Source organism: Ostrinia nubilalis, chromosome 1, assembly GCF_963855985.1.
Source record: "Ostrinia nubilalis chromosome 1, ilOstNubi1.1, whole genome shotgun sequence".
In the NCBI taxonomy this organism is placed as follows: Eukaryota; Metazoa; Arthropoda; class Insecta; order Lepidoptera; family Crambidae; genus Ostrinia; species Ostrinia nubilalis.
In genome coordinates this window covers 12,834,618-12,860,755 of record NC_087088.1, presented here as the reverse complement: position 1 = coordinate 12,860,755, position 26,138 = coordinate 12,834,618, and the positions used below count along the sequence as shown (strand labels likewise).

Genomic DNA, 26,138 nt, shown 5'->3' with positions numbered 1-26,138 from the left:
AATCTACTTAAAGTTTTGCATAAGCATTCTATAACAGAATTAATGGAAGACGTGTTTCGTATTTTAGTGAAATGCACCCCCTAACTATGTTAAAAAGGGGTAGAAAGTTATTTTAGTGGTGATTTGCTTCAAAGTTGATATTAATTACTCATTAGTGCATTTTTTTACAATCATGACGTCATGTTAACGACTACCATACTCTAGGGGCCTCTACTTAACCTCGGAGTGGGTGCCCGCTGCGTGCGCTCGCCCAACAATGCATAGTAATGCATGAAAGTCATGCCGCGGGCACCTGCTTGCGCTGTATACATAAACTCATTTTCGCGCGAGAGTTTTGGCGGAGGCCCTTGAGGTAGTGGGAGTAGTCTTGAGGAAAAGCTCCTTCTCCCACGGCCAGTGGCATGCTGGAAGCTTGGTGATTCTAGCACCCGTAGGCAAATATAAAAAAAAGTTTACCAATATACTGCGGTAGGTGTAGTTTTCGATTTCGTTGTAAAAAAATAATACCACCGAGTAACTTTCACCGGATCAAAGGCCGAGCTGCATATTCATAAAATATAAGAAAAAAATATTTTCATGTTTATTTAACCTGATTTTTATATTTTAAAAGTATTCAAACATTTAGATAATAACGTTAAAACATTTAAAAATAATCGTATGAGAACGTTTTCGACTTCTCCACGGACGAAGTCGCGGGCAAAAGCTATTTGTAAAATAATTAGACTAAATTATTAAAAGTGCCTACCCAAAGTCATTATTCCACGCGGACGAAGTCGCGGGCACAGCTAGTACAATGATAAATACGTAACCAATTATTACGAGAATTCACGCCTGATATCTTGAATAAAATGGCACTTGAACTGAGAAACATGACTTCATGTTGACACAATTATTAAAATGCTGAGTAAAGTAAGCCTACATGGTGGAAAAAATAAAAATTTCCGGTAGATCAAAACCGTAAAAAGACCTTCGGCCTCTCTACATGCTTCGCTGAAATACCTTACCTATCTAGCGTGTACCTGGTATACTGGAGTTTACCTCGTGAAATCATAGAGGACTGAAACTCCAATGAAGTACAAAATACTATTCTTGAAACAGTTGAAAATCAAAACATTTGGGTGCTTAGTAGCGCGGGTCAAGGCCGCTGAAGTTTTGACACCCTCGTGTCGAGTGATTCTAATTGGGTCGACGGGCTTCAGCCGAATGATTTTATGACATTACAACAGTTTGTAAGCAATTACGAGAATTTCTGTACAACGCCCAACTTATTAATTTATTAACAAATCAACAGAAACGGTCGTAAGACTTCGCGAATTCATTGCAATTATGATTGTACCTACTTACGTTTCAATGGACTGTTCAATTTTATTTCTTATTATACGACTTGAAATACTTACAATTTTTTTCCTCATTAAGGAAATTGAAATTATTCACCAAATAGACTGCTAGTCTCAATTATTAATTTATTTTCTTTATGGAGGAGCAAATTATAAAGATTTGTTTACGTAGAATATAGGTTGGAAATAATTTTGAGTAGCTAAAGAATATAATGTTTACTGCAAGTGCTACAAATAAGTTACGGTTTCGATCAAGATTTCTTGGAGAGTTTTCAAATCAAATAGCGGACATGTATAATACCTACACTTGACCCTGGGTATTGAGCTCCATGACACACGTGAAAAAGTATTGTTGAGCATTTTCACTGTTAAAATATGTATATTATCTATTTATCTACTACCATAATTATTTTGCTAGATCATTGTAATAACATAACCCTCATGTGAAAATTTCGGGTAAGGTTTGCTGCCTTTGCATACTTTATTCATCCATATTCTGCGAAGTCATGTTACATATTCATATCAAAACGTATCTTTTATATTCAATTCGACCCCTAAAGACCGACCATCCAATTTAATTTCGCGGAGCCAAACAAGGGTTGACATGATTTTAAATTGGTGCTACCATGACCCTCAGGAAACTGAAAAAATGTAACTCTCATTTATAAATCTAAAACTTTACTATTTAATATTAAACGACTGATACATCAGCGGGATTAGACGGCGTTCATTATTCATAGTTTGCCGTTTGAAATACGTCTAGTAGATCCTCAACTCGTTTCATTTAGTGATTGCGTTTTGAGAGGTACTTATCTTGTGCCTACCATCAAGGATGCGATGTGTACGCTGTAGTTTAGACGCTGTGTGACGTGACTAAGATAACGATAAGAGAAAAAGTCCCAGAAAATACCTGAGAAAGGGAAATGTAGGGCAAGTGATATCCCGTACTAACAACGTATCCCCTATTCCCTACATACCTGTGAAAGCATTTTTACATCTGATAAATTAATAAACGACTACAGGCCGTGTGTCGGATATGGCTCGCATTAATTGTTAGGTTAGGTTAGGCTAGATGACAAAATTTCAATTTTTTTCCGTCAGACAAATAATTAGAAAATATTACTCATATTTTTTATTTTCTTTCATAATTAAATAACAACAGTGCTACATCGAGTTGAAATGGCGCGACACGTCACGTTTGAGTAGAATTTTTACTCAAAAGTGACGTCACGCGACATTTCAACTCAATATAATACTGTAATTATTTGATTATGGAAAAAAATAAAAAATATGAGTCAAATATTTTCTGATCATCTGTCTGACGGACTAAATAGAATTTCGATTTCATTACCCAGTCATCATCCCTACAAGATTAATGTTATTTGATTCTAGAATTTGAAAATCTGTATCAATCTGTCAGGCGCGGACCATATTTTGTCCACTTTGAGAACAGAAAAGTTTATAAAAACTATACAACCTAGATAATTATTCAAATTAGCATCCCATATTTATAATTGAATGTGTATAATGGAACTTACACACAAATGTGACGTGTAAGCCTTTTTTTCGCTTTTTAAGTATAGTTAAACGACCGTAACTCATCTCGACTACTTTATATGGGCCGTGCGGTTGACATCCACAGCGCTGCGATTAACGGATTGTGGCAAGTTGTGGCAATTCAGGAAACGTTTCATAAGTTATTATACTTACCTACTTGTACTGTAACATTTTCAGTGAACCACAATATTTATGACGAATAGGTAGAGCTTGCCTCTAGCCAATGCAGCATTTGTTATGGATTTCGTTTCCTTATAATACAATATCAACTGTTTTGCAAGGTAGAGTCATCAAACACTTCGAACATTACAAATGTCCATAAGTAACTTGGGAGTCACTCGTAGCAAATAGAAATCGATTTAACTACAAAATTCCACAGCACTCATAATGACGACATTTAGATCTTCATATACGAGTACCTATGTATCTTCACCTTAACAGTATATTATTATGACAAACTTTGAATAAATTAAACATATTTTCACAATCTTCCGAACTTTATTTACTTTTGTACAGTCGATAAATTAATTTATAATTTAGCTTTAAAATTATGAACATTAATAATAATATTTACAATTTCTTTTTCATATTTGGCAACAACCTTGAGCATAATCTAATTACTTGACTAGTAACAACTAACACCGAGCTCTGCTAGATTGTCAATAAGGATAATTTGCGTAAACGTTATCATATTCAGTATACATTCTTTTGGGAAATTAATGAATGAAACATGTACATATACAAATGCTTTAAGTATTTTTCTGTGTTCGTAAACGGATTCGACTCATTGTGTTTATGAGTCTTAATTAGTAAATGTAATTATTATTATATTAACTATTATACAAGTAATTGCGCAAAACATTAAGAATGCAATGATGATAAACAGGTGGTAGAAATTTCAAAGCGAAGCATTAGAAATTTATACCGCCGATAAATATTATTATTAGAACCTATTTTCGGCTATTATAATATCATTAAAACATTGTCATTAAGTCCAGAAACTAAATTAGGTATGTCTGCGGAATGAAATTACAGATTGAGTTAACAAAACAATAATAATACGAATGAAATACACGAAAATGTACCTACTTAAAAATAACAATTAAAAAATACAGAAATATTTAATAATTGACCCTTAATATTGGCATTTGGCACGATTCTATCAAAACGATTGTTAACAATCATATCAAAATCAAACGTAACAAGCTTTTGGCTTTGCTTAAATCTAATTAACTTATTTTACATTTATTAAAACTTTCCCAAATCACCATGGCGACTGCGTATTTACCACTGAACAGAATATAAGTGGGAACGGTTTCCTGGATTTATATTACAAAAGTTACAATGAAAATAACTAATTTAATGCCCATTCCACCGAGATAACTCAAAATTGAGGAACACTTTAGACGTTTTTACGTACCTATACCTCATAAGATTTTTTTAATTCTTAATGAAACGAAAACGAGCAAGACATAAATTAACTTGTAGTTATTAAAGCTTCAAAATAGATAAAGATTTACTAAGATTCAGATGTGATGGGTCTACAATATTTGGCCATCAAAGTAGTACAGTTGTTCCTACTTTTACTTACGTTCATTTTTTTTTCATTTACACATTCAATTTTCTTGGTATTAAATTGCCAACTCGTGCTTACCACCCTGTCTACTCAAAACCCCTTCAATATTTTTGGCACAATATTAATACGTACTTAATTCGTTGGCTGGATATTGTCCCTCGTGGAAGAAAGTTAGACTCTAAGTAGGAGGCTTTAGAGGCGTGTTTCCGACGTGTAGGTTGTTCAGTTGCGGCAATAGTATGGCAGCGGTTGAGATGGTAGTCACAAGGACGAAAACTGCAAGCAAGGCGCGGTCAGCTACGACTGCCACCTGAAATATTTTACTCATTAAAAAACTAACAATAACAAATACAAGACTTACTAAACGACTAACTTACTTACTAAACATAACACATAAAAAAAGACCTTCAGAACTTTTCCTGAGCGACAGCTCTTATAAACGCTTATGACCAACCTTTTTTGTATAATATCGGACATAAAAGATAAATGAAAAAGATAGTTGTAATTTTCAGCTTAACATATTGTCTGCTTCATAAACAACGTTGTATTGCTACGTGACCCGTTCAAGAGCTTAAGGAATTATCATTTGACTTGGATACCAACAGGCAATCTAAAAAAAGAGATCCAAGCAATTTCCAGCAAATCCATTTACGGCAACCGGGATTCTAGACTTAAAAACATGAGGTCTATTACAAAATGGATAAAAGAGAACACAGGCCACGGAATGTCAACCGATTCCACCCATTTGCATTTTCTCATTAATATCTATCGAGCACAAGGATTGGGTCAGTGATAAAATCGAGCCGCAAAAACTTGGCACTGCCTACTTTGCACGAGTTTTGCTTTTTTGAGAGGAAAAATTAATTAGATTGGCACAACGGCTTTTATCAAGAGGAAAAGCCGAAAGTTTAAAAGTAGAGGGGACCAATTTATAGCTTTGAGATTTTTTAATAAATAGTTTTTCATCTCTCTGCCGGCTCTCATTATTTTTTATTAAAACGCCTCATTTAATTAAGACCTTGATTTGCCCTCTGACTTTTGATAGAGACGTAATACTAAAATTAGGAACTTCCCAAGTAACATTCGGGGTTCTATATAGTATGTCTAGTCGTTCACATGTACTCCACAAGCTGTGTATGTCAGCTGTATACGAGCTGTATAGCTTGCTATAATGCTTTTATAGAACCAGTTTGGGCACAAATTAGACAGCCTTAAGTTCACTATGGCTGTACATTAGCAGTATAATAGCATTATAATAGCAGTTTAAGTAGTAACATCGGACTTAAGGCTGACTTACGGCACTATATGGGACGCAGTGTGAACCATACAACGTACGTGAGTGTAATAAAGAGTAACAAGTGGCTAAACGCACAGCTTTCAAAGTTATAAAGTCCGACAAAAGTATTCCAATGCTACCTAAAGTTCACGTGTGTCCTAAATTATTTCCACATTTTAATATTAGTTTGGTATTTGTACGTGAGTGCCAAGAGGGAAACAACTCGGGCGAATAATCATTTATGCAAATAATAACACGGGTTTTAAATACTTAATAATGTTAATGCCATTGGGAATGCAACTTTATCGTGAAATGTATACATATTTACAGCTAAAATATTTACGCGCCTCTGTAAAAACGCGATATTCATTTTAAAATATTTAAAACTGACTGAGAGGAAATCTACAATTTTCAGTTTTTGATATTGTATTGGCATTATAATTATATTACTGTAATTAATTATAACATGAAACCAAAACTCAATCGCTCTATCTGTTAATTTTGTGATAAATCTGCATTAATTTTGGAGATTTATTTGGTAAATATTTTAGGTTATGTAGAACAAAATGGTGGAAATGAAATACGGCTATGTGAACTGTTATAACTCCAATTTAATGCGGTGAGCGTATATTAGGTTCGCATGTGTTCTGTTAGAATGCTGTTATCTATATGAAGTTCCACATTTGTACCACTACAGCGCTAATGTCTATAAATCTATTCTGATGTGAACTTATGTACAGCTTTAAGATGTACCTAGTTCAGGTCAATTGTGTATCTTTAATTCTTTCAAATACTGAAATTTTAGAGATCCGCAATAAAAATTATTAATGTCCGTTAAATCGCCTAGCCCAGGTACTAATAGTCAAGTATGAATACCTAAAGCATCAGACGGTAGTGTTCCCGGTTTAAATTCGTTTATTATGCCTGACAATTTATTCAAAGCGGAATGAGGAATACGATTTTCAATAGCCCATGTTCTTATTTTTTTGCGAAAGGTTAAATAATTGTCCAAATCAAAATGGTATTCACTATCACTAGAAATGCAATCATCACACTCTGATATCTGTATATTTTGAAGGGAAATTTCAGGTTCAGGCATAATATTTTCCTCTGCATCATGTACAGAACCACCATAAACAACTAAAAACAGGCTTGGGGAAATGTGTAATAGAATATCACATTCACATTCATGTTCAGCTTAAAGCAAATAAAGCGGAATGAGGAATACGATTTTCAATAGCCCATGTTCTTATTTTTTTGCGAAAGGTTAAATAATTGTCCAAATCAAAATGGTATTCACTATCACTAGAAATGCAATCATCACACTCTGATATCTGTATATTTTGAAGGGAAATTTCAGGTTCAGGCATAATATTTTCCTCTGCATCATGTACAGAACCACCATAAACAACTAAAAACAGGCTTGGGGAAATGTGTAATAGAATATCACATTCACATTCATGTTCAGCTTAAAGCAAATAAGAGTAGTACTTGTGGACAAATAAACTGCTATTGATGTTAATGGACAACACATAAATAGTCCTTTTAACAGCCTACAGTGCACATGCGAACCATTGAAACACTTTTGTACAGATAGTAAAAAAAGGTTATTTTAATTATCACAAACAAGTCCTACTACAGCTACTAGCTGTATAACAGTCTAAAACAAGTAAACATAACAGCATTTGGCTTTATAAATGACCACGTGTGTTCTATTAAAATGCTAGCTCTATAACATCGTACAAGTAGGCCGTTAAACAGCGGTTGCCGTATCTCTACCCTCCTATAATGCTCTTAGTCAGACGGCTGACTAAAGGATAGTTGTTAGAGTGTGACTGAGTTTGTTCCGGCGTTTCTTCTCAGCACTTGCCATTTATGTTTGTCTCGAAGCGCTGGTAGGGCCCAAAAGATAAGGAGACATGTAAAGTGCCCCATAAGGGCTACCTTTTCTTTTTTTATTATTTTCTATTGACGTTCATAAGTGCCACTTGTGGTCTAAACTGAATAAATATTTTTTGATTTTGATTTGATTTTTTTTGATTTTGATAACACCAACAATCGTATAAAAGTATAACTCTACACTAGTCTACACTCCTATAAGTCCCTTAGACAGGTATAGGTGTAATTAATTGCAATAATACAGCTTATACATCACGAGTGAACTGTACTAATGCTTTAAGTACACATTGGAACTAAATGTGAACTCTTAAATGGAGTAAAATGCTACTTGGGTTGGAAAAGAAACTTTCTGAAACCGTAAAAAGTTGTATTGAATGAATGATGGTGAAAGTCTATCAATGATCCAAACTTTTGTTATGCTTGAAACTCTATCTTCGTACAAAAGTTTACTAATGAGATGAGAAGTACGCACATCATAATTTTCTTATGTAAGTACAATATTGTTAATTACAAAGTTCTTTTCTTATATTAATATTAACTATTTTGCCCCTGGTAGGAAGCCAAGGACGCTTCAGACCTATCAGTTTCTTTCATTTCTCGATTCGAGAGACCTGAAGGGCTACAGCTTCAGCTGTATTTTATTAAGACAGTATAACGCGCTTTGAAAGAATAACCACGTAGCGTTGATAGTCAACCTGTTAAATTGTTATTACACAAATTACTAATAGGCGGAGACCGAACCCGTGTTCCTCGTATCACGAGTCGGCCAGTCCGACCCCTTCACCGTTCGGCTATCGTGGCTTCAAATTGACCGACTACCTGAATAAAATAGTGCCTGGATACGAGATTGAGAACTTACTGGAACTAGAACAATCATGATGTGATAGAGTATATGTCCGTAACCCACCTGTTTCCACTCAAGGTTAGCTCTCTCCAGGCGCTCGTTGGCGGCTACGCGCTGTTCGTGGCGCGCGGCCGCGTCGCGCAGCGTGCAACCGCAGCACGCGCATCGCACGCATGCGCCCGCGCAGCACGCCGCTGGCTCGCCGGCCGGCGCTGCCGCGGCCACTGGACCGCCTCCAGCACCCCCTAGTTACCGAAATATAGGGTAACGATATGGTATATGTTTAACAAAAGACCATTCAGGCAATCGTTAAGGTAAGGTACAGAGCAGCGTGAGTTTCTAGGCAATCGTGAAGCTAAAATAAGGCGTGAAACTGGTTTCCACTGTAGCTGCTTATTAAATAACAACATAAGATGAAATTATTGTCCTTAACACATTGGTACGTACTTAGGTTAAAATTCTAAAATGTGTTTTTGTTTTAACTACGAGCGTACGCTACACGTCGTTACGTAAGATTAGAAATACGCTAGAACAGCAACAAAAATGGTCTGGTTTTCATATAGCTTTCAGCTTTAGTATTTTTTATAATATGTAAAAGCTAGGTGAATTGGTTCCAAGATCAAAATAATTTTACAATTTTATAAAATGCTAGAAACAATGAATAGCGTTATTTTCTTGAACACACCGATACATTTACTACAATGGTATTACCTATTAAGTATACCTTGTATTCAATTACACCGCAAACGTAGAGCTTCTTCGAGTAAAAGTGCTCTAGGTAAAAGCAACATACTCGTAATACAATTCTTTTCTACTTTCATAAGCACTAAAACAATAAGTAATATCACTAGGGAGTATATAACTCAAGTTTTTCTGCGGAAAAATCTGAAGATCCCATTATGAAGTCCATTAAACATTAATTGAAATGTATCGCAAACATAATTATTGCGCCAAGTAAAATATTAATAACAGAGCTGTTTGGCACCAACTTTGAGTTATTTTGGCGCTCGCATAATGAGGGTTTTCGCGAATGAAAGATCCGCTAGATGGCGGGACGTGGATGTGGGGTCTGACTGCTGCGTGATTGGTGGATTTTGACATATCTGTCAATTTCATGTCAAAAATAACATAATCATGCAGTATTTGGACCTCGGGTCTACGTATTGCCATCTGGCGGATTTTTCATTCGCGAAAACCCTCATTAATACGTAATTAATGTCGTAAAATAAAAAAATCATAATTAGATGACTTTGATGGAAACGCTTATGGATGTGATAAGGCAGATTAACTCGGACGTGCGGTGTCGGCTGCGGTTTGATAGCGCTCTGATTTACTCGGACGGGCGGTAAGGTCAGCTTGGATTACTAATTAATCACACTGAAAACTTGAGAAACACCTCGGCTCAACATGTAATATATCAGCAAGATACTATTACATCATTTATTACGAGTATAAGGCAATTTCGTAGATTTAAAAGTTCTTGGGTCCTACACCTGTAGTGCTAGAAGAGTTCGTAGTAAACCGCACCTGGATCAATAAATTAACCTACCTACTAGTACTGTTACTTTTTACCGTTAAATGTAAAAATAAAGAAGAGTTAGATCGTATTGCAAGTACTGAATTATGTAAAATAATAAAATGGCTTGAATGTAATAATTTGAATCTTAATGTTAATAAAACCAAATATATTAAATTTGAAGCAAAATTCAACAATGACATAAAACTACTTGACATATATTGTGACAATCGTAAAATAGAACATATAAATTCGACAAAGTTTTTAGGATTAAAAATAGATCAATTTTGTAATTGGAAAGACCATATTGACTATATAGTTAGCAAAATTGACAGATTTGTTTACGCCCTCCGCAGAGTTAGACAAGTAGCATCTAAAGATGCAGCAGTCATGGCTTATCATGGATATGTGGGATCTGTGCTACGATATGGTCTCATATTATGGGGAAACTCTGTGGATATGCCAAGAGCTTTTAAAGTGCAAAAGAAATGTATTCGATCAATCTGTGGGGTACATTATTTGGATAGTTGTAAACCTCTATTCAAGGCTCTAAACATTTTGCCACTTCCCTGCCTATATACAGGGTGTTAGGTAAATGGGTATATGAGCCGACACTAGCCCATGTTAACATAGGCATATAAATGGTATGGTGAAGTCAGAAATTTGATATCATGATTTTAATTTTTTTAATTTTCATACAAAATAAATTTTACAAAATCCGATTTGTATGAAAATTAAAATAGTTAAAATGAAGATATCAATTTTCTGACTTCACTATACCATTTATATGACCATGTTAACATGGGCTAGTGTCGGCTCATATACCCATTTACCTAACACCCTGTATATTGGAAATTTCGATTTTTGTTAAAAGATACATTCATCTCTTCGATAAAAACAAAGACTTTGATAGGTACAGAGGCAGGAAAACTGAAAATTTGAGAATTCCTCCACAAAGATTGACCCTCTACTCAAGGAATGTGTATTGTATGGCAATAAAAATATTTAATAAATTACCCGAAGATATTAAAACATTGACATTTACTAAATTTAGAAATAATTTATTAGAATTCTTAAAACAAAAGATGTATTACACAGTCAATGAATTCCTGACAGAAAAATCTTTTTGACATTTTGTACTTGACATCTAAAAATTTCTTAAAATATGACATTGTGTATCATTGACATTGTATGAATCTAATGTAATAATATGTTTGTGCTATTTCAATAATTCATAATCATTTTCTGACATTTGCATGACATTCAATTAATAATGATACTACTTTTTAATATTAAAAACATAACCGTATTTTTTGTAATATTTGCACATCGTATGTACGATAGAATATGTTGGAAACTTCTCTTTTTAAAACCATTTGTAACCGTATTCTGGCAAATAAATGATTTATTATTATTATTATTAATAATTTGAAGGATCAGATACTTAGCGATGAATGAGTTTTCCGTTCCTTCTTTTCAGCTGTTTGTTACGAAGCCAGCGCAAAATGATTAAGAGATGTGAAGGCTCCTTAGGCTAGCATATTTTTAATTAGTCCTCTTTTGACTATTTGTCATTATGCACCTGCCTACAATTCAATAGTTAAACAAACATATACCTACATTAACTTTTTGCCACAAGGTAGGTAATAATAATATATCGTTTAACAGCTCAATTTGATACGACAATCCCAAAGTCAGCGGCGCCGTTCTGAAATAATACGGGCATCTATATCATTGAAACAAAGAAGACAGGCGAGAAATACTGTACGAAATCTCTACGCCAGTAACACAAATAAAATTTGGAGCAAACGGCGACATGCATTAGGGGAGGAATTTCATTCAATCTCATAGAGTCACACCCTCCGGTGCCAGGTAAACAAATTACTCGAGATTGTTACTCCCGTTCAGGACTGTCGGGTAACGAAGTTATAGGTCAGTCTACTACTTGGCTGGCTAAGTATCGGTCTGCCCTTAGGGCAGCCACACAATTGTAATGTGGTATTGAGGTATTTGTAGGTATACTTTTTTATTTATAAAGTATTATTAAAAATAATAATAAGTAGGTAATAAAAGCCTTAATGATGTAACAAATGTAATATATAAATGCAATATTTTCAATTCATCCAATAAATAGGCCTTAGTGTAGTAAGTAAGAAGTAACCAAGTTTGCTAGTGACAGCCACCGGGGTCAACCCTAGCAAAACCACTCTATGGTAATCAAATACTAGACAACTTGTTATCCTTGGTTGGTTCCCGCACTAGTACCATGGGAGGTAATGACCAAGTTTCACGTGCCCAGCACTACTGAAATGTTACCAAATAAAAAGAAAGTAGGCCCAACCTTTTCTTATTTAGGTACTTTAATTGGATCTTCTTTAGTTTAGCTACTATCTTCCCTTTTAAATAATTGTTTACAGATGTATAATTAAACCATTCAGATCGTATTACAGAAATAAGATCAGACTTAAATTAAATATTGCTTATCTCAAGAGTACTCAAACAGTATTAAATTATTTTCTTACAACCACATAAAAATATGTTGAAGATGTAAAAATTCATTGATTTATATTTCACATAATATCATGCGATGTAGAAATTCATTCTTTCCATAAAACTACGAATGATATATTAAGTTACTTGATAATTACGGGAACTTAAGATTTCTTGCTTAATAGTTTTATCTCTTCTAGCTTTTCCACCAAATTAAGCCCAGTCGGCGAGTATGGTTATTTACGATGGCGCCCTTAGCCGGGACCTTCTGGGTCCGCGTTTGAGGGTTGATCTTTTCCACATGACTTCCACCAGACCTACAGTAATACACACGCGATTAAATAACAATGCCTTGTAGCATAAAGAGTCGGACGTATCTCTTCAGATCTTTAAAGGAAACGAAGCCTTTTTGTTCCCATAAATAGGGGAATATTTCTTTTTCTTGTAATCCTACTGCTACCTGTGCCAGAGAAACCAGGGGAAAAGTTGGCAAAAAAAAATAAACAGAAAACTGTTTTATCTGTGGTATTATGCAAAAAAAGTATTTAAAATCTAGTTAGAACGTTGTGGTGGACTGCAGTGGACTGTATGCGTTTGTGTGTGTTCGAGAGCGCTGACCGGACGATGATGACTGCCGTTGAGAGCTTGCCCTTACTATGTCAGGCGTAGTAGGTGCTACTTGCAGGAATAAAACCACTATTTCACTTGCTGAGACTTCTCGCGTTTATTATTCGCTTCCTTTTCTCAGTTCTTGCTTCTTCAGATCACTTGTTGCTTACAATTGAACTTTAAATAAACTTGTCTCCCGGAGCGCCTCGCTCCGTATTTATAGGGCCCCGGGCTATATCCATCCCTTTCTCTCCCGATATTCCTGTCTCTGTCTCTCATGTTCTGGACCATAGTTCTGGAATGTTCGAAGCGAGAGGTCCGATGTTGCCGTCCCGTTTCTTTTTCTCTCGAATATTCCAGAAGTGTGTGGAAGAGTAATTGATGTGCAAGCGAGATGACAGATAATGTTAGAAAGAGATGGAATGTTATTTATCTCTAATCGACTCTAATTGATTATTTTACAACATTATCTGACTGTTAACGTTGCTAATCAATTCTAATTAATAAGTTAGCGTATTTCCTTGGTCGACGTCGCTAACAAACGTTGTAAAAAAAGTAATTGAAAAGTAATCAAAAATAGAAAAATGTATTTCAGGGTTACAATGATATCAATCTAAATTAGTTTAGGTTTATGCCAGCCCGTCCCTACATGCTGTACCTCTAGATAGAATAATGCGGAACATTGAAAAGCTTTTTACCCATATTTGCCTCTTTCGGTATAGAATTTGAGTATTCAAAATATAATTTTCAGCATTATTTAAAAATATATCAACATCGTTTAAGAGCCATTTTACATTTTCGTGCGAATTTCTAAGATTTTGGAAGCATGAATTACTATCTTAAGCAACACCCAGAGATTATTTAATAACTGCGAAAGATAGGTCAATCCTTGTTGTTGACCATTAATGAAACGGATTTACTAAAACTCTTTTGCTTAATTCACAGTGCCCCATCTCCCACAACCATTTTACGAAAAAATTGCCGCAGACTCATTTTCAAAGTCCTGTATCTATTATTTATGCTCATATAATAAGCTTAAAAATATATAGTAATCATCGGACATATATTCTTGTAGTCCATTAATGAAATAGATTCTTGAATTTCATTACCATTATTGAGTAAAATCTAAAAATAATTTGGCAAATTTGAAGATTAACGTCACATTTTGATCGTGGTTTTTGGTTTAAAAACACAGCATAAACTGCAATAAAAGTATCCCAAAATAAAGAATATTCATTGTAGAATTAATTTCTACAGTTATTGTTTAAATATTAGTAACCACTTTGTCAAAATATTGATGTGAATATCAGTATAAATTACAATGCGCAAGCCGACATCGATTAGTATGGCGCGAGCGCCCGTCAAGGCAGGACCTGTGTCATTTTTCCCGCCGTGACGTTTACGTGCGTTCGTGTCGTAAAGCGGTGATTTGTACGGCGACCAAATACATTTGATACTATGCCGAGAGGCTGTTTCGAGTCGGCCGGCCGAGCAGAAATTGAAATGATGAATTTTAATTTCTTTGACGGATCTGGGTGTAACTATGTATAATATGTAGGTACCATGTATTTAATTTAATAAATAAATTATAAAAAAGTATATCCATTATGATAGCACCCTTAACACAAGCATATTGGTTGCCTACTTTTGGACTAGATGGCGCTGTGAAATTGTCCAAAGATTTGTTTATTTATTTATCCGCTTTGAGTTTTGTTTCGTGAAGAAGAAAAAGAAGCGTTTTGTTTTGTTGTTAAATCTATACTAATAAAAGAGGAAAGATTTAATTGTTTGTTTGTTTGTTTGGAGGCAATAGGCTCCGAAAAAAATTTCTTTCACGATTTAGAATCCTAATTTTTTTCTATGTAGGCTATAAAATATTTTCAAAAACTTTAGTCCAAAATCTTTGATAAAATTCGACGTTTAATAAATTAGATAACATGTTAATACTTTTTTTTTCAGTACGATTTTAGTAGGTACTTGTTTTTCAGAAATTCTACGATTTAACTAAACTTCTAAAGTGTTTATATTTTATGCATAATTTATTAACTTCTAAAATATACATATTATATCCTATTGATAGATGACGTGCTTCGTATATTTTATTAAAATTATTACCTGACTAGGTTAAAAAGGTGTGGAATGTTATTTTGGAGATAACTTGATTCCATAGAAATATACAGAGATGCTAAGTAATGCGCTGAGTTCGAAACTCAGTGTCGTATTAGAAATTCACACACACAAAGAAATCAAATTATATGCTCATTATCCATTGCGGTATCAGTATTCAACGTTCGAATAATCTTTAGTACTATGCAAGCAATATAAACTGTTTACATAATGACGTCGCTACTGTCATCATTGCTTTCACAAGCAATATGTTCCAATTTGTCCCTTGTCACATTTCCCTTTAGTTTCTGTGATCTGTGCTTGTTTCTAAGTTGATATCAATGAAATATTCCTTAGTACTTTTGATTTAAATTTTTTTTTATTTTGACACTTGTTTGAAAAATCAAGGTCAGATTACAATAAAATAACAAGTGAAAACGTAACATTGCATTGCAACTCGCAATTTCGCAATATTGATGAGGAGATTCCATTGGAAAGTCTGTATTCATTCCTAGGATTCCCCTAACACCATCAAATTCAAGAGAATTCAAGAGAGTGCAGTTTCCCATCTCATGCTTAGGGACCACGGTTTAAAATAGTGTAGTTGCATAGAGCCTGCAACGGGCAACCGCGTGCGCAGCTGCTCATACTAATTATCGATACAAAAGCAAGTGTTGGCGCCCTCACGAGTTTTAGCGGAGTTCCATATGGTAGCGGGAGTAGACTTAATGGAAATCTATGCTTCTCCGACGACCAGTTGTATGTGGAATACTCCAGAGTATGCGCACATAATAGCCTGGTGATTTTAGCACCTGAAGGAAAAACAAAAAAACATTGTTTACAAAACAAATCTGCGGCAGGTGTAGTGTTTTAATTTTGTTTTAGAAAGATCTCATAATTTTGTAAGTATTCAAATATTTAAACATAATGATGTGTAGATTTTATATCAAAAAATATAATCATTTAACAAAATTAATTTTCTTAGAATATTTTAATTCTATTAGAACCATTTTCCACTTCATCGCAGAAGAAGTCGCGGGCAAAAAGCTAGTATGAAATATGTAGTATTGCCCGCGGCTTCACCCGCTTGAAATTTAGTTTGTCACAGATCGTCATAAATTATAGCCTATACATTGTTATTCTGGTCGACGCCAGGGATGGATGAGCGTCGCTGTCGCTGGCGACAGGGTCTTCTGGTTCAGGGTTCATGGCGTAGGTCTCATGCAAAATGAAATCCACTCGTAGAAATTAATAAACTCAGTGTATTAACGAAAATAATTACACACAGCACTAGAGTCGTATCGGAACTGAGTGAACCAAAGGTCTTGCGATAGGAACGTCCGACCCGAGTGATAGTTGAACACAGACTGCCTAGTACTGCTGTACTGTACTGTAAAGTTTCATCAAAATCTGTTCAGTAGTTTTTGCGTGAAAGTGTAACAAACATCCAGACATCCACACAAACTTTCGTATTTATAATATTAGTAAGACTAGGAAAAAGTAAGATAGTAAGATGAATTATTTTAGTTATTTGTTTACTTATAATAATATTTATTTATTTATTTCTTAGCTCTGTCTGATAATGGATCTGGAGGAGATGCAATGGCCACCTCCGTAACAAAACAATAGAACCATATGGAGTTTGGGCTTGTGTGATTCGCCTTGACGAATATTTCGTATCCAGGGTCCGATGATGGAGCTGTAAGGGGGCAGATTTTTTTTTTCACTATGTGACTGTCTTTATTTTGTACTTAATATATTTTACATATTATACCTATTCGTGTTTCATTATTCGTATCCAGGGTCCGATGATGGAGATGTAAGGGGGCAGATTTATTTTTCACTATGTGACTGTCTTTATTTTGTACTTAATATATATTTTACATATTATACCTATTCGTGTTTCATTATGAATCGAAATATAAAAGACTTAATAAACTCTATTAAAAATTTAAATTAATTAATCAAGTTTGAATACCTCATTCTACCTTAAAATTAATAACTTAAATCAAGTCTTAATACGGTCACGGCTCAAGATTTTTTTGTCCATTTCAGCGTTCTTTTTACTCTTTTGACGTTGCGTTGACAGCTTTTACCTAAATTCGCGCGGAATATTTTTGTGAAATGGCTCTTAACTGTTAGGCGCAGATGATAAAAGTGTCAGGAAATTAATCGTTTTTTACCCCAAGAATTTATTTAGACGAAAAATGCTACTGATGTTGCGAAAAAGTGAAAGCAAATATCAAAGGAGCTTTGAGATGATGCAAATTGTATCCTTTTTCTCTCTTTATAACGAAGAGGCTATGTGACAAGCGATCGAGCGTACATGGACCTCATATTGGATCTATCTAAACTGTTGGTTTATTTATACTATGCTCCCAAGTTATTGTTATACCTGGGTGTTCCGAGTTTTACTAAACATTTTATTATTTATCCGCAAAACCGCATTTTTGTTACCGTTTCCAAGAATGTATCATAATATACTAAGCAGCCATAGTGCGCTAGCCTGTTATGCCTTACGTATAGGCACGACATATTAAAGCTTGCACGTGATTGCACGAAGGTAAATTGATAATCGGACTTATTCATTCACAGACTTACATAGCACCAGGCACATTCTTTACAAAGGACATTGAGTAGTAGTTAACAAAGTAGGTTTTATTAAAACATGTGACTCACCCAAATGGTTGTGGTTGTGCCGGGCGAATCGCGGCGAGAGCGGCGGCTCGGCCTTCAGTCGCGAGCCAGTGCGCGGGTTCACCTGCACGCCCACGCTGCCGGCCGCCACACCACCACTCTCACCCTACACAGATAAGTCCAAAAATGCAGTACATACCGAACCTAGCTTCAAATACTTTTAGGAACAAGTTCCCCGAACATCATGCGTAGTGATGCTACAAACTTGTCCAGTTTAGACCATGTATTACGTAATGTACCTATTAGGTAACGTGACACGGAATATCGTGTCTACTTAACTCTACTAAGTAGGTACGAGTAATAGTTTGTAACTTGTACTAAAAAAACCAATTGTCTTCAACTTTAAAACACCAATCGATTCGTTTAATCAGAACTAGGTAAGTACTTAGATTTCACTTGTAAATCTGTTGTGTACTTGTGTAACTAAAAACAAGCTACCATAATATTGCCTGCTCCTACTCTGAATACATACAACTTTAAAAGTAATTTCTGAGCTACTTACTTAAGTTCTAGTAATTTTATTTCGCTTCATTTCCCCACCAGTGTATCCGAAGCTTAAGTGTATATTATTTGTAAGACGAATGGTTGAAGGATAAACTGGGGTAAGTAAGCCCAAAACGAGTCACCAGCCTCGCACGGATAAGTTTTTAAATTGCACGCTACTCCTCGGGATACACTGGGATTTTGAAGGGCTACCCGTTTTGAGCTTATCCCTAATATCTTCGGCTATTTCCACACATAGTTTTCGTTCTACATTTTATAATCTTACACAATGAAAGATTAAGTATACTTTAGAGCACTGCATTGAAGCCTCTAAACTTATAATAGACTTTAGGATTAAAGTTTTCTTTTCGCAAGTTCTATACAACAAAGTTGAAAATAAGTATAATAAATATCACGAACACAACACGCACGTTTCATCCAACCGTACCAAGTCATTAAACACCATAAGCAAATTCAATTATCATACCTACACAAATCCCCAACGTTGTAAATGTTTCAATGAAAACACCTATTTTCGTACATGTAACATGATTACCCTTTAAAGCGCAAACTCTTTGTAAAACACAAAAAATTCTCTGGAGTGCTCAACATAATCAACATTTTATTCACTGAAATGTTTTTTCATGCAAATATTTTAGGCGGCCGCGAATGACTGGCACATGTCGCGGTCACATTCCCCGACTTATTTATGCTAATGGCGTTCCAACGTAAAACGAAGGAAAATACTTAAATCGGAGATATCGAAAGATTCTTCGAGACTTTTCCAATAACCCGCAATTTTCCAACTAATTTCCATTTTCATAATCCTTGGTGCGTGCACAGTTATTTCGTGTTTATCTCGCGCAAATTGGGAAAGTATTGTAATTCAATAAGACAGCGGAGGTGATAATAAAAAAGCTCCTTTAGCTTTTCATTCGCGTGACGCATTTTAATATGCTGTACATTTTATTTCTGCTTACACAAGTTCTGGGCAAGCACATGAATACAAAATCGGATGTAAATGCATTACAAGTGATTCCAACGTATAATGTCACAAGACATGTTACTCGTACAAAAGGATAAGTTCTCACGTAGCTGTAGTACATTCATAACTGTCCAGTCATATTCAAGCAAAATTGTATATTCGCGTAGCCAGTGTACTTTTGTTCCTTATTGTGAAGAGTAAACGGCAGCAAAAAATACCAAACATTTTTCTGTAAATATTTTTTTTTTTTGTTTTAAAAAGAGGTTTTTGTTCGGTTCATAAAATGGTAATTGTCATTTGAGTGACGACCTTCATTCAGTCCGTGAGATTTTCCAGCAATTAATGAAATTGAATGTACCTATTTCAATTAGGTAATAAGTTCTTGTTAGATCTAATTTCCTACTTCTGAGAATTTGTCAAGCTAAGTTATTATTTTTAGGAACTAGGTACTTATTGGAAAGGCTAATTTCTGATTTTTCATAAATAATGAATTATTTAAAATTGAACTAAAACCACGAGATGGTACAGATTATGACAGCACGTCAAGCAGTAACTATCTTGTATCGGAGTGGATTATGAAGTGGATAAATGCGATATTGCAACGAAACTGCATAATCTGATGTGCTATTGACTGTAAATAAGTATTAGGAGTCCCCGCAGACTACAGACTTTTTAACGGCTAATATTTGGTCAGCTTCTAATTACGATGAGGAATCGGCCGCAACAAAACCGGTGCTTTAATGTGCGTACGTTCAGGTCACGTTCATAGTATTTAACAGACCGACCAAAGTATCGGCCGACAGAAAGACTGTAGTCTGCGGGGACTCTAAGTACTTAGGGTAGACTGGGTACGGTTGTAACAGGGTACAGTTGTAACAGGGTACAGTTGTAACAGGGTACGGTTGTAACAGGGTACAGTTGTAACAACTCGAATGTTTTCATCAAACTATGCACGGTAGGTGAGGGATACAAGGGGACAGGCATGCGGGCGACAAGTATACATATACATACAGCCTTAGTTGTTACAACCGTACCCTGTCTCCCCTATGTACACAACAACAGATCCGACTAAGGATTTTGTTGCAATATCGCATCTATCACAACGATACAAGATGCTACTGTTGTTGTACTTTAAGGTTACCTTTATAGCGTCAGTGTCGAAGTTGATGAAGAGCAGGCGCGCCAGCCGCTGCAGCACCAGCTCGCGCAGCATGGCCGGCACCGGCTGCCCTCTCACTCCTCTACGAGCAACACGACTGGTTCACACTACATTACATTAATGGCCGATGATCATGCTGTCATCGTTCGTTTCAGCTAAATGACGTCCACTGCTGGACAAAGGCCTTCCCCCTGGACAAAGATTTCCACAACTACTGGTCCTGTGCTACCCGCATTCCAACTAGTGCTTATAAGCAAGTAATATACCCAGTGTCATGATAATGGCTCGTTTACGTGTTAGGGAAGGATGTCTTGTAAGAAAGAACATTATTTTGCACAGTCGTCGCAGCTATGACGTCTTAAACGTGTGGTTAAACACTTTGATGGAGATTTACTCTTGTTGTTTCATTTAATCTTCTCTGATTGAATTGACAAAAAATTGTCTGTCCCAGGTTTGCAATTTGGGCATGAATGAGCCTTCTGTATCTTGGTAACCGTAACAAATATAAAACTCATACTATGTAACTAATACATATAGCCCTGCCCGCTTCATGAGTATACTTAAATAACAAATTACAGTTTGGAAAGTAATAAAATATAGGCTCTTTTCTTTACATAAAATGAAGATCATTCTTCTTTACCGAAAAATCTATTGGAAGAGACAGTAAACGTGTATCGAATAAATCTTTATAAGAAGCTGAATGTGCCAAAACTTACTTATTTAGTTTATATTTAGACTGTTTTCGTCTCAACAGACAAAACTATTTGTCTCACTAGATTGCGGTCGTGACATATTAGGAAGGCAAGACAAATTGTTTTCGCGCCCCAGTCAACAATTTTTACAGCATTTTATATTCACCATCACTAATTCTTTCCGGGGTATACAAAGTAGGTATATAGGCACGTAACGCTCGAACTGATTGAGCCAACTTTAATTCACTTAATTAGAATATTGCCAGTAATTTATAAATCGCCAAATTGCCCAATCAGAGTAATTGATCGCTGCAAAGCGAACAACAATAATGAAATCATCGAAATAAATTGAAAGTTTAATACAACTCGCCTGTACGATATATTGAGGGTGACCACCGACAGCGATGCGGAAAATGACACTAAGCACGTACTCACTCCATAATACAGACCTGAAAGAGATTTTAATTTGTTAGGTACCCGCGAATTCCCTGAAACCACCTGCAAACAAAGACTTGTCTAGCTTTGTGAAATAATTAATGACTACTGGCAAATATCCAGTATTTTAATATTAAGAAGTCTTCGTCGTACTTCTGGTGACCTAGAATACTGATATTTATGCAAATTATCAGAATGCAGCACAAGAAATAATTTAGTCCGAAAGCCAAAGTTCTGCGGAAAACGTATAACTTCTATTGTTTAGGTAAATTGATTATATTTGCCCAACATGTTCTGCAGCAATTTCATCTGAATTCGAAATAGCCAAAGGAGTACCAATATTTTTGAGTTTGTAAACTTCTTACTAATAAGCGGAGTCTTCTCTGTGGGTGGTAGAGTATCACGGATGGTCATCAGGAAGACAGTCATTGAGAGCAGAGCGCTTATCCCAAGCGTCACCTTCTCTCCGGACTCTGATGGCACGTAGAATACCAAAAGAGCTGTGAACAAACAAATACTATTGGTATGATCTACAAATGTTATAATACGATAACAGTAGCATATTTTACATTTTGCGATTGTCTAGTCGAATCAATATTCGCGTCTCATGCTTATATTTTAATGTACTTATAACAAATCCGTCTAAAAGGATCAGTGTTTTACATTGAACTTGTCTCATATTGGAGAGTTGACGAGAGCAAAATGTTTAACGAACAGCTTGCAAGACTTCATTAATGTAATACTAAAGAGGTTCTCGGCTTACAGCTTTGTCGAAAGCTTGCTTGCGCCACGTTTAATCTCTGAAATCCCGTGTCTTAGACTCAAATATCTTCAGCAACGTAAGACCGTATAACCAGATGCAAATTTTTTCAACGGGTCACATTTTTTTAACTTGTAAGTACAATAGTAGGTTATGTTGTTTAAAAAACCTCGTTTGCCTCTGTCACATAATAAAAATCTTTTATAAAGTATTTTTCTTCACTGATTAAGAAAAGGAACCCGAAACATCTGTTTGCAAATCGCATAAAAAAGTATCGCATTATGACTTGTTTGGCACGCAGAAGAGTTCTTTCGCTTCTGCCGCGTTCGTCAACGCCGTCGGGCGCGGTTAGCCACTTCCGAGAAGCTTTTTGCGCCAGTTTAAAGGACCATTGCTTCGGGAACAAAAACGAATGAGATCTTTTATGTGCAAAAGAGTGGGTTAAACTTTGAATGCTTTTTGCTGGCACCTTTATTATTCATGTAAGACTTGAAACATTTCTTGCAAACTTCTATTATATTACGCGGCATTTGTTTCCAAGTTTTCCAAAAGTTTGAGTTATTTAAATAGCCAGCAAAGCCAAACAATAGAAATAATGGAAATTTTAACTGAAACTTACCGATTCCATTGATGAGTAAACAGGGCAAGATGAGATTGAACACGTAGAACATAGGCCGCCTGCGCAGCTTGATGACGTAGGTGATGTCGGGGTAGGGCTCCACGCAGCAGGAGTAGTACTGATTGTGCCGGATGGCCTCGAAGCTGACGAGGTCGAATTCTCCGTTCGTCTGGTAGTTTGTTGTGTCACCCTCGTCGAACTGCTTCTTGAGGTCCAGCTGCATTAAAAAGTTACCTTTTAATTATTTGTTTAAGTGCGCTCATCATAATAGGTAGTCGAGCAACGGTGGGGTTCGAATCCGTGTTCCTCGAGTGTCGAAAGATACATTATTTTAAAAAGGTAAAAATATATAGGTAAGCGACCTCACCTGACAATTGAAAATTAAGAACTAGACTAATTCGGTGCAAGTTTAAAAAAACATCTCTGTTCTACGTGTTCAGAATAATTTTCTCCAAGACTTCTGAAGCCACTTCGTAACTAACTAGGTATCTCAACTTACTCGTTAGTTTGGTTCGCTACTCCCTGCTACTAACACTATAAATTCCGTAGAAAGCCGAAAGAAGCTGAATAGTGAATGAATGAATTCAGTACTGTTTCAATCTTGGTGAACCCAGCCGATATAGAATAAGACGATTTAAAGGGGCGGACCTCGATTTAAAAGTCTAATAATGTGAAGATCGTCTAGTCTAAAACGTAATTGTGGAAGATTCTTCCACAAGATGCATTATTTGGAAGTAAGTAAGTGTATCTTTTCTTTTCTTAAACTATCATTATTAGTTACTCGTATGTCGTATCTACCTGCAAACCGTATTAGGTAACAGATCTTTAATCGCATACAATAACTTCCAATGTCATATAAAATCAATAAAACAAAGTGGCACTTTTACAAATCAATTCGTTTAATATCAGATGTGAAGAGGCACATTATACTAAACAAATTCACAATATCGGTCGCGTTATCGGAATGTCTGTGTGACACATAGTTGCCAATTTGTGCACATTTTCCTCTTTTTCTGCGAGTGTTCGGAAATTTTCGCGACAAAAATTGATCGGAAATAAAGACCACATTTTCAACACGTGCAAAACTCCCGTATCGAATTTATCGCTGACACCTTTCCGTCTATTATGCCGGGTGCCGTCAGGCTGATATTGGAACGAAAATATGAGAGAGAGAGCCTCTGCTAAAGCTGCTTACTGCTTCGCGTAGTGCGATCGCAGATTTGCTAGAACGGATAGTGTATTCGAAATAAAATGTATTTACCTAGGAATAATCCGGATCGGTGCAGCATTTTAAACGAGAGAAAGAGTTTTGATAAACATTTTGCTATTTATTTAATTTTGCATATTGATGAATAGCTTTCGTACGTTACGTAACGGAAAGCGCAGCGTAGGACGCCCACTAGGCCATTGTGGAAATCATTGGGGGAGGCCTATATTCAGCAGTGGACGTCCTATGGCTGAAATGATGATGATGATGAAATATCTTTTATTGATGCTTATTTCATCAAAATGATACTCAAGCTTTACAACTACCTAAACAACAAAGAGAACGTAAGTCTAGCAAGTTACGTGGTAATATTGAGGCACCTCATCATTGAAATGAAGTATTACTTCTTTCACAAAACGTTTTATTGAAATTTTAATAAAACACCATACAAAGACTAGCCACTTGTTCCATTGATATAAGCTCTTAAGGAAATTCGGAGCGGCCTTACCGCATAATAAAAGCGATTATGCCGTCGTGATCGAGGTGTTTTTAATTTCCCCCACAAATTCACTTACAGCAATTTGCTACGTTATTATGTTTTTCATTTTCGCGTGTTTGGAATTAAAGCTGATATAAATAGGTGTACAAATTACTTTATTTTTATTCAATAGCTTCTCTTTATGACTTGTATGAAATATTTTGTATAATGCCATATACTCGTAGGTACAATGAATACTGAAAATAAGTAAAGTACAAAATCATACCTATACTCGTACTATAATGTTTTTCAATGCAGAACTCCGAACTTTAAAACTACCTTTACTAAAAATAAACAAAATACTACAGGTCATAACTTTATTTTCAGAAAGCTCAAACAACTTGCCTGTAGCTCTAACGAGACCGACGCGAATCGATAATCGTGTTGTTTTTATTTCAATAAAAAATAGATTCCACATTTCTGCAGCAATAGAGCTCGTAACCACAATAGAAGCTTTAATTAGAAAGTGAAAAACAGCACGTTTTTGCTGAAGAACAGTAGCTAATGAAAAATATCACAATAGGTACGGTGAAAGGCAGACAGCCGTAGCTGTTCAAAGACTTGCGTTGTCAATTAAGCAAAGTTACTTGAGTAACAAATTTTGAGTTGATTAAAAATATAATAATTAGGTAATTGTAAATAAAACTTTAGGATTAATAAACTGCCTCTATAGGCATTGAACAATCCTAAAAGGACAAACTATCATCACTCCCAGGAATAATTAGCAAGTGCTTAATACTGATGGCCAATGGCGTAGAAAACTTTCAGAATCTAAACTTGATAAAGATTACAGGATCTTATTGGATACTGATACGAGCATCAGATTTGACAGCCCGATAAACGCCCGTTTAGGAGACGTTTCACTTTAGAGGATATTCAAGCTTAGCTGAAGCTCGCTGAGAGCTGAAGATTTCGCCTTAGTTAAATATCTATGTAGACTCAGGTGGGCGTCAAGTAACGTATTATAGCAAAAGTATACCATATGGCATTGCACTTTAGATCTATTATCAAGTTGTGGCTGAAGTCACGATTCAGCTACAAAGTACAGTTTATTTAAGCGGTACCTAAATAGAACTAACAAGCAAACAACTGTACCTAACATTGTCTGTTTTACCTACATCAGTAATATACTGCATTTATAGGTCTACGGACTCAAAGTATTGACTCCGTAGACATTCTGCTTATTTGATTCTACTATGACATTACGCTTTGACGATGCCTAAACGTGCACATGATCGTGCAACTTCTATCTGACTTGTGCGTCCCTAATTATTATTTATTCACAATTTCTCATACCTAATTAATGCTGCATTTGGAACGAGGGAAAATGCTTTACGTAATTAGTTTTACTTT

General features: G+C 35.6%; 1 protein-coding gene across 1 annotated transcript in view; it reads right to left on the bottom strand.

The window, feature by feature from the left end:
* Positions 1-4,386: 4,386 nt before the first annotated feature.
* The window catches only part of LOC135072794 (neuronal acetylcholine receptor subunit alpha-10-like), a 57,569-nt gene continuing 35,817 nt past the window's right edge, over positions 4,387-26,138 (bottom strand). Inside the window, exons 5-11 of the mRNA XM_063966834.1 lie at positions 23,041-23,257; positions 22,027-22,161; positions 21,597-21,675; positions 20,517-20,616; positions 17,890-18,013; positions 8,553-8,734; positions 4,387-4,780 (exon numbers count right to left, since the gene is read on the bottom strand). Of these exons, the coding sequence (XP_063822904.1) occupies positions 4,649-4,780; positions 8,553-8,734; positions 17,890-18,013; positions 20,517-20,616; positions 21,597-21,675; positions 22,027-22,161; positions 23,041-23,257 (969 nt within the window). The 3' untranslated portion in view covers positions 4,387-4,648. The remainder of the gene's footprint in view (positions 4,781-8,552; positions 8,735-17,889; positions 18,014-20,516; positions 20,617-21,596; positions 21,676-22,026; positions 22,162-23,040; positions 23,258-26,138) is intronic.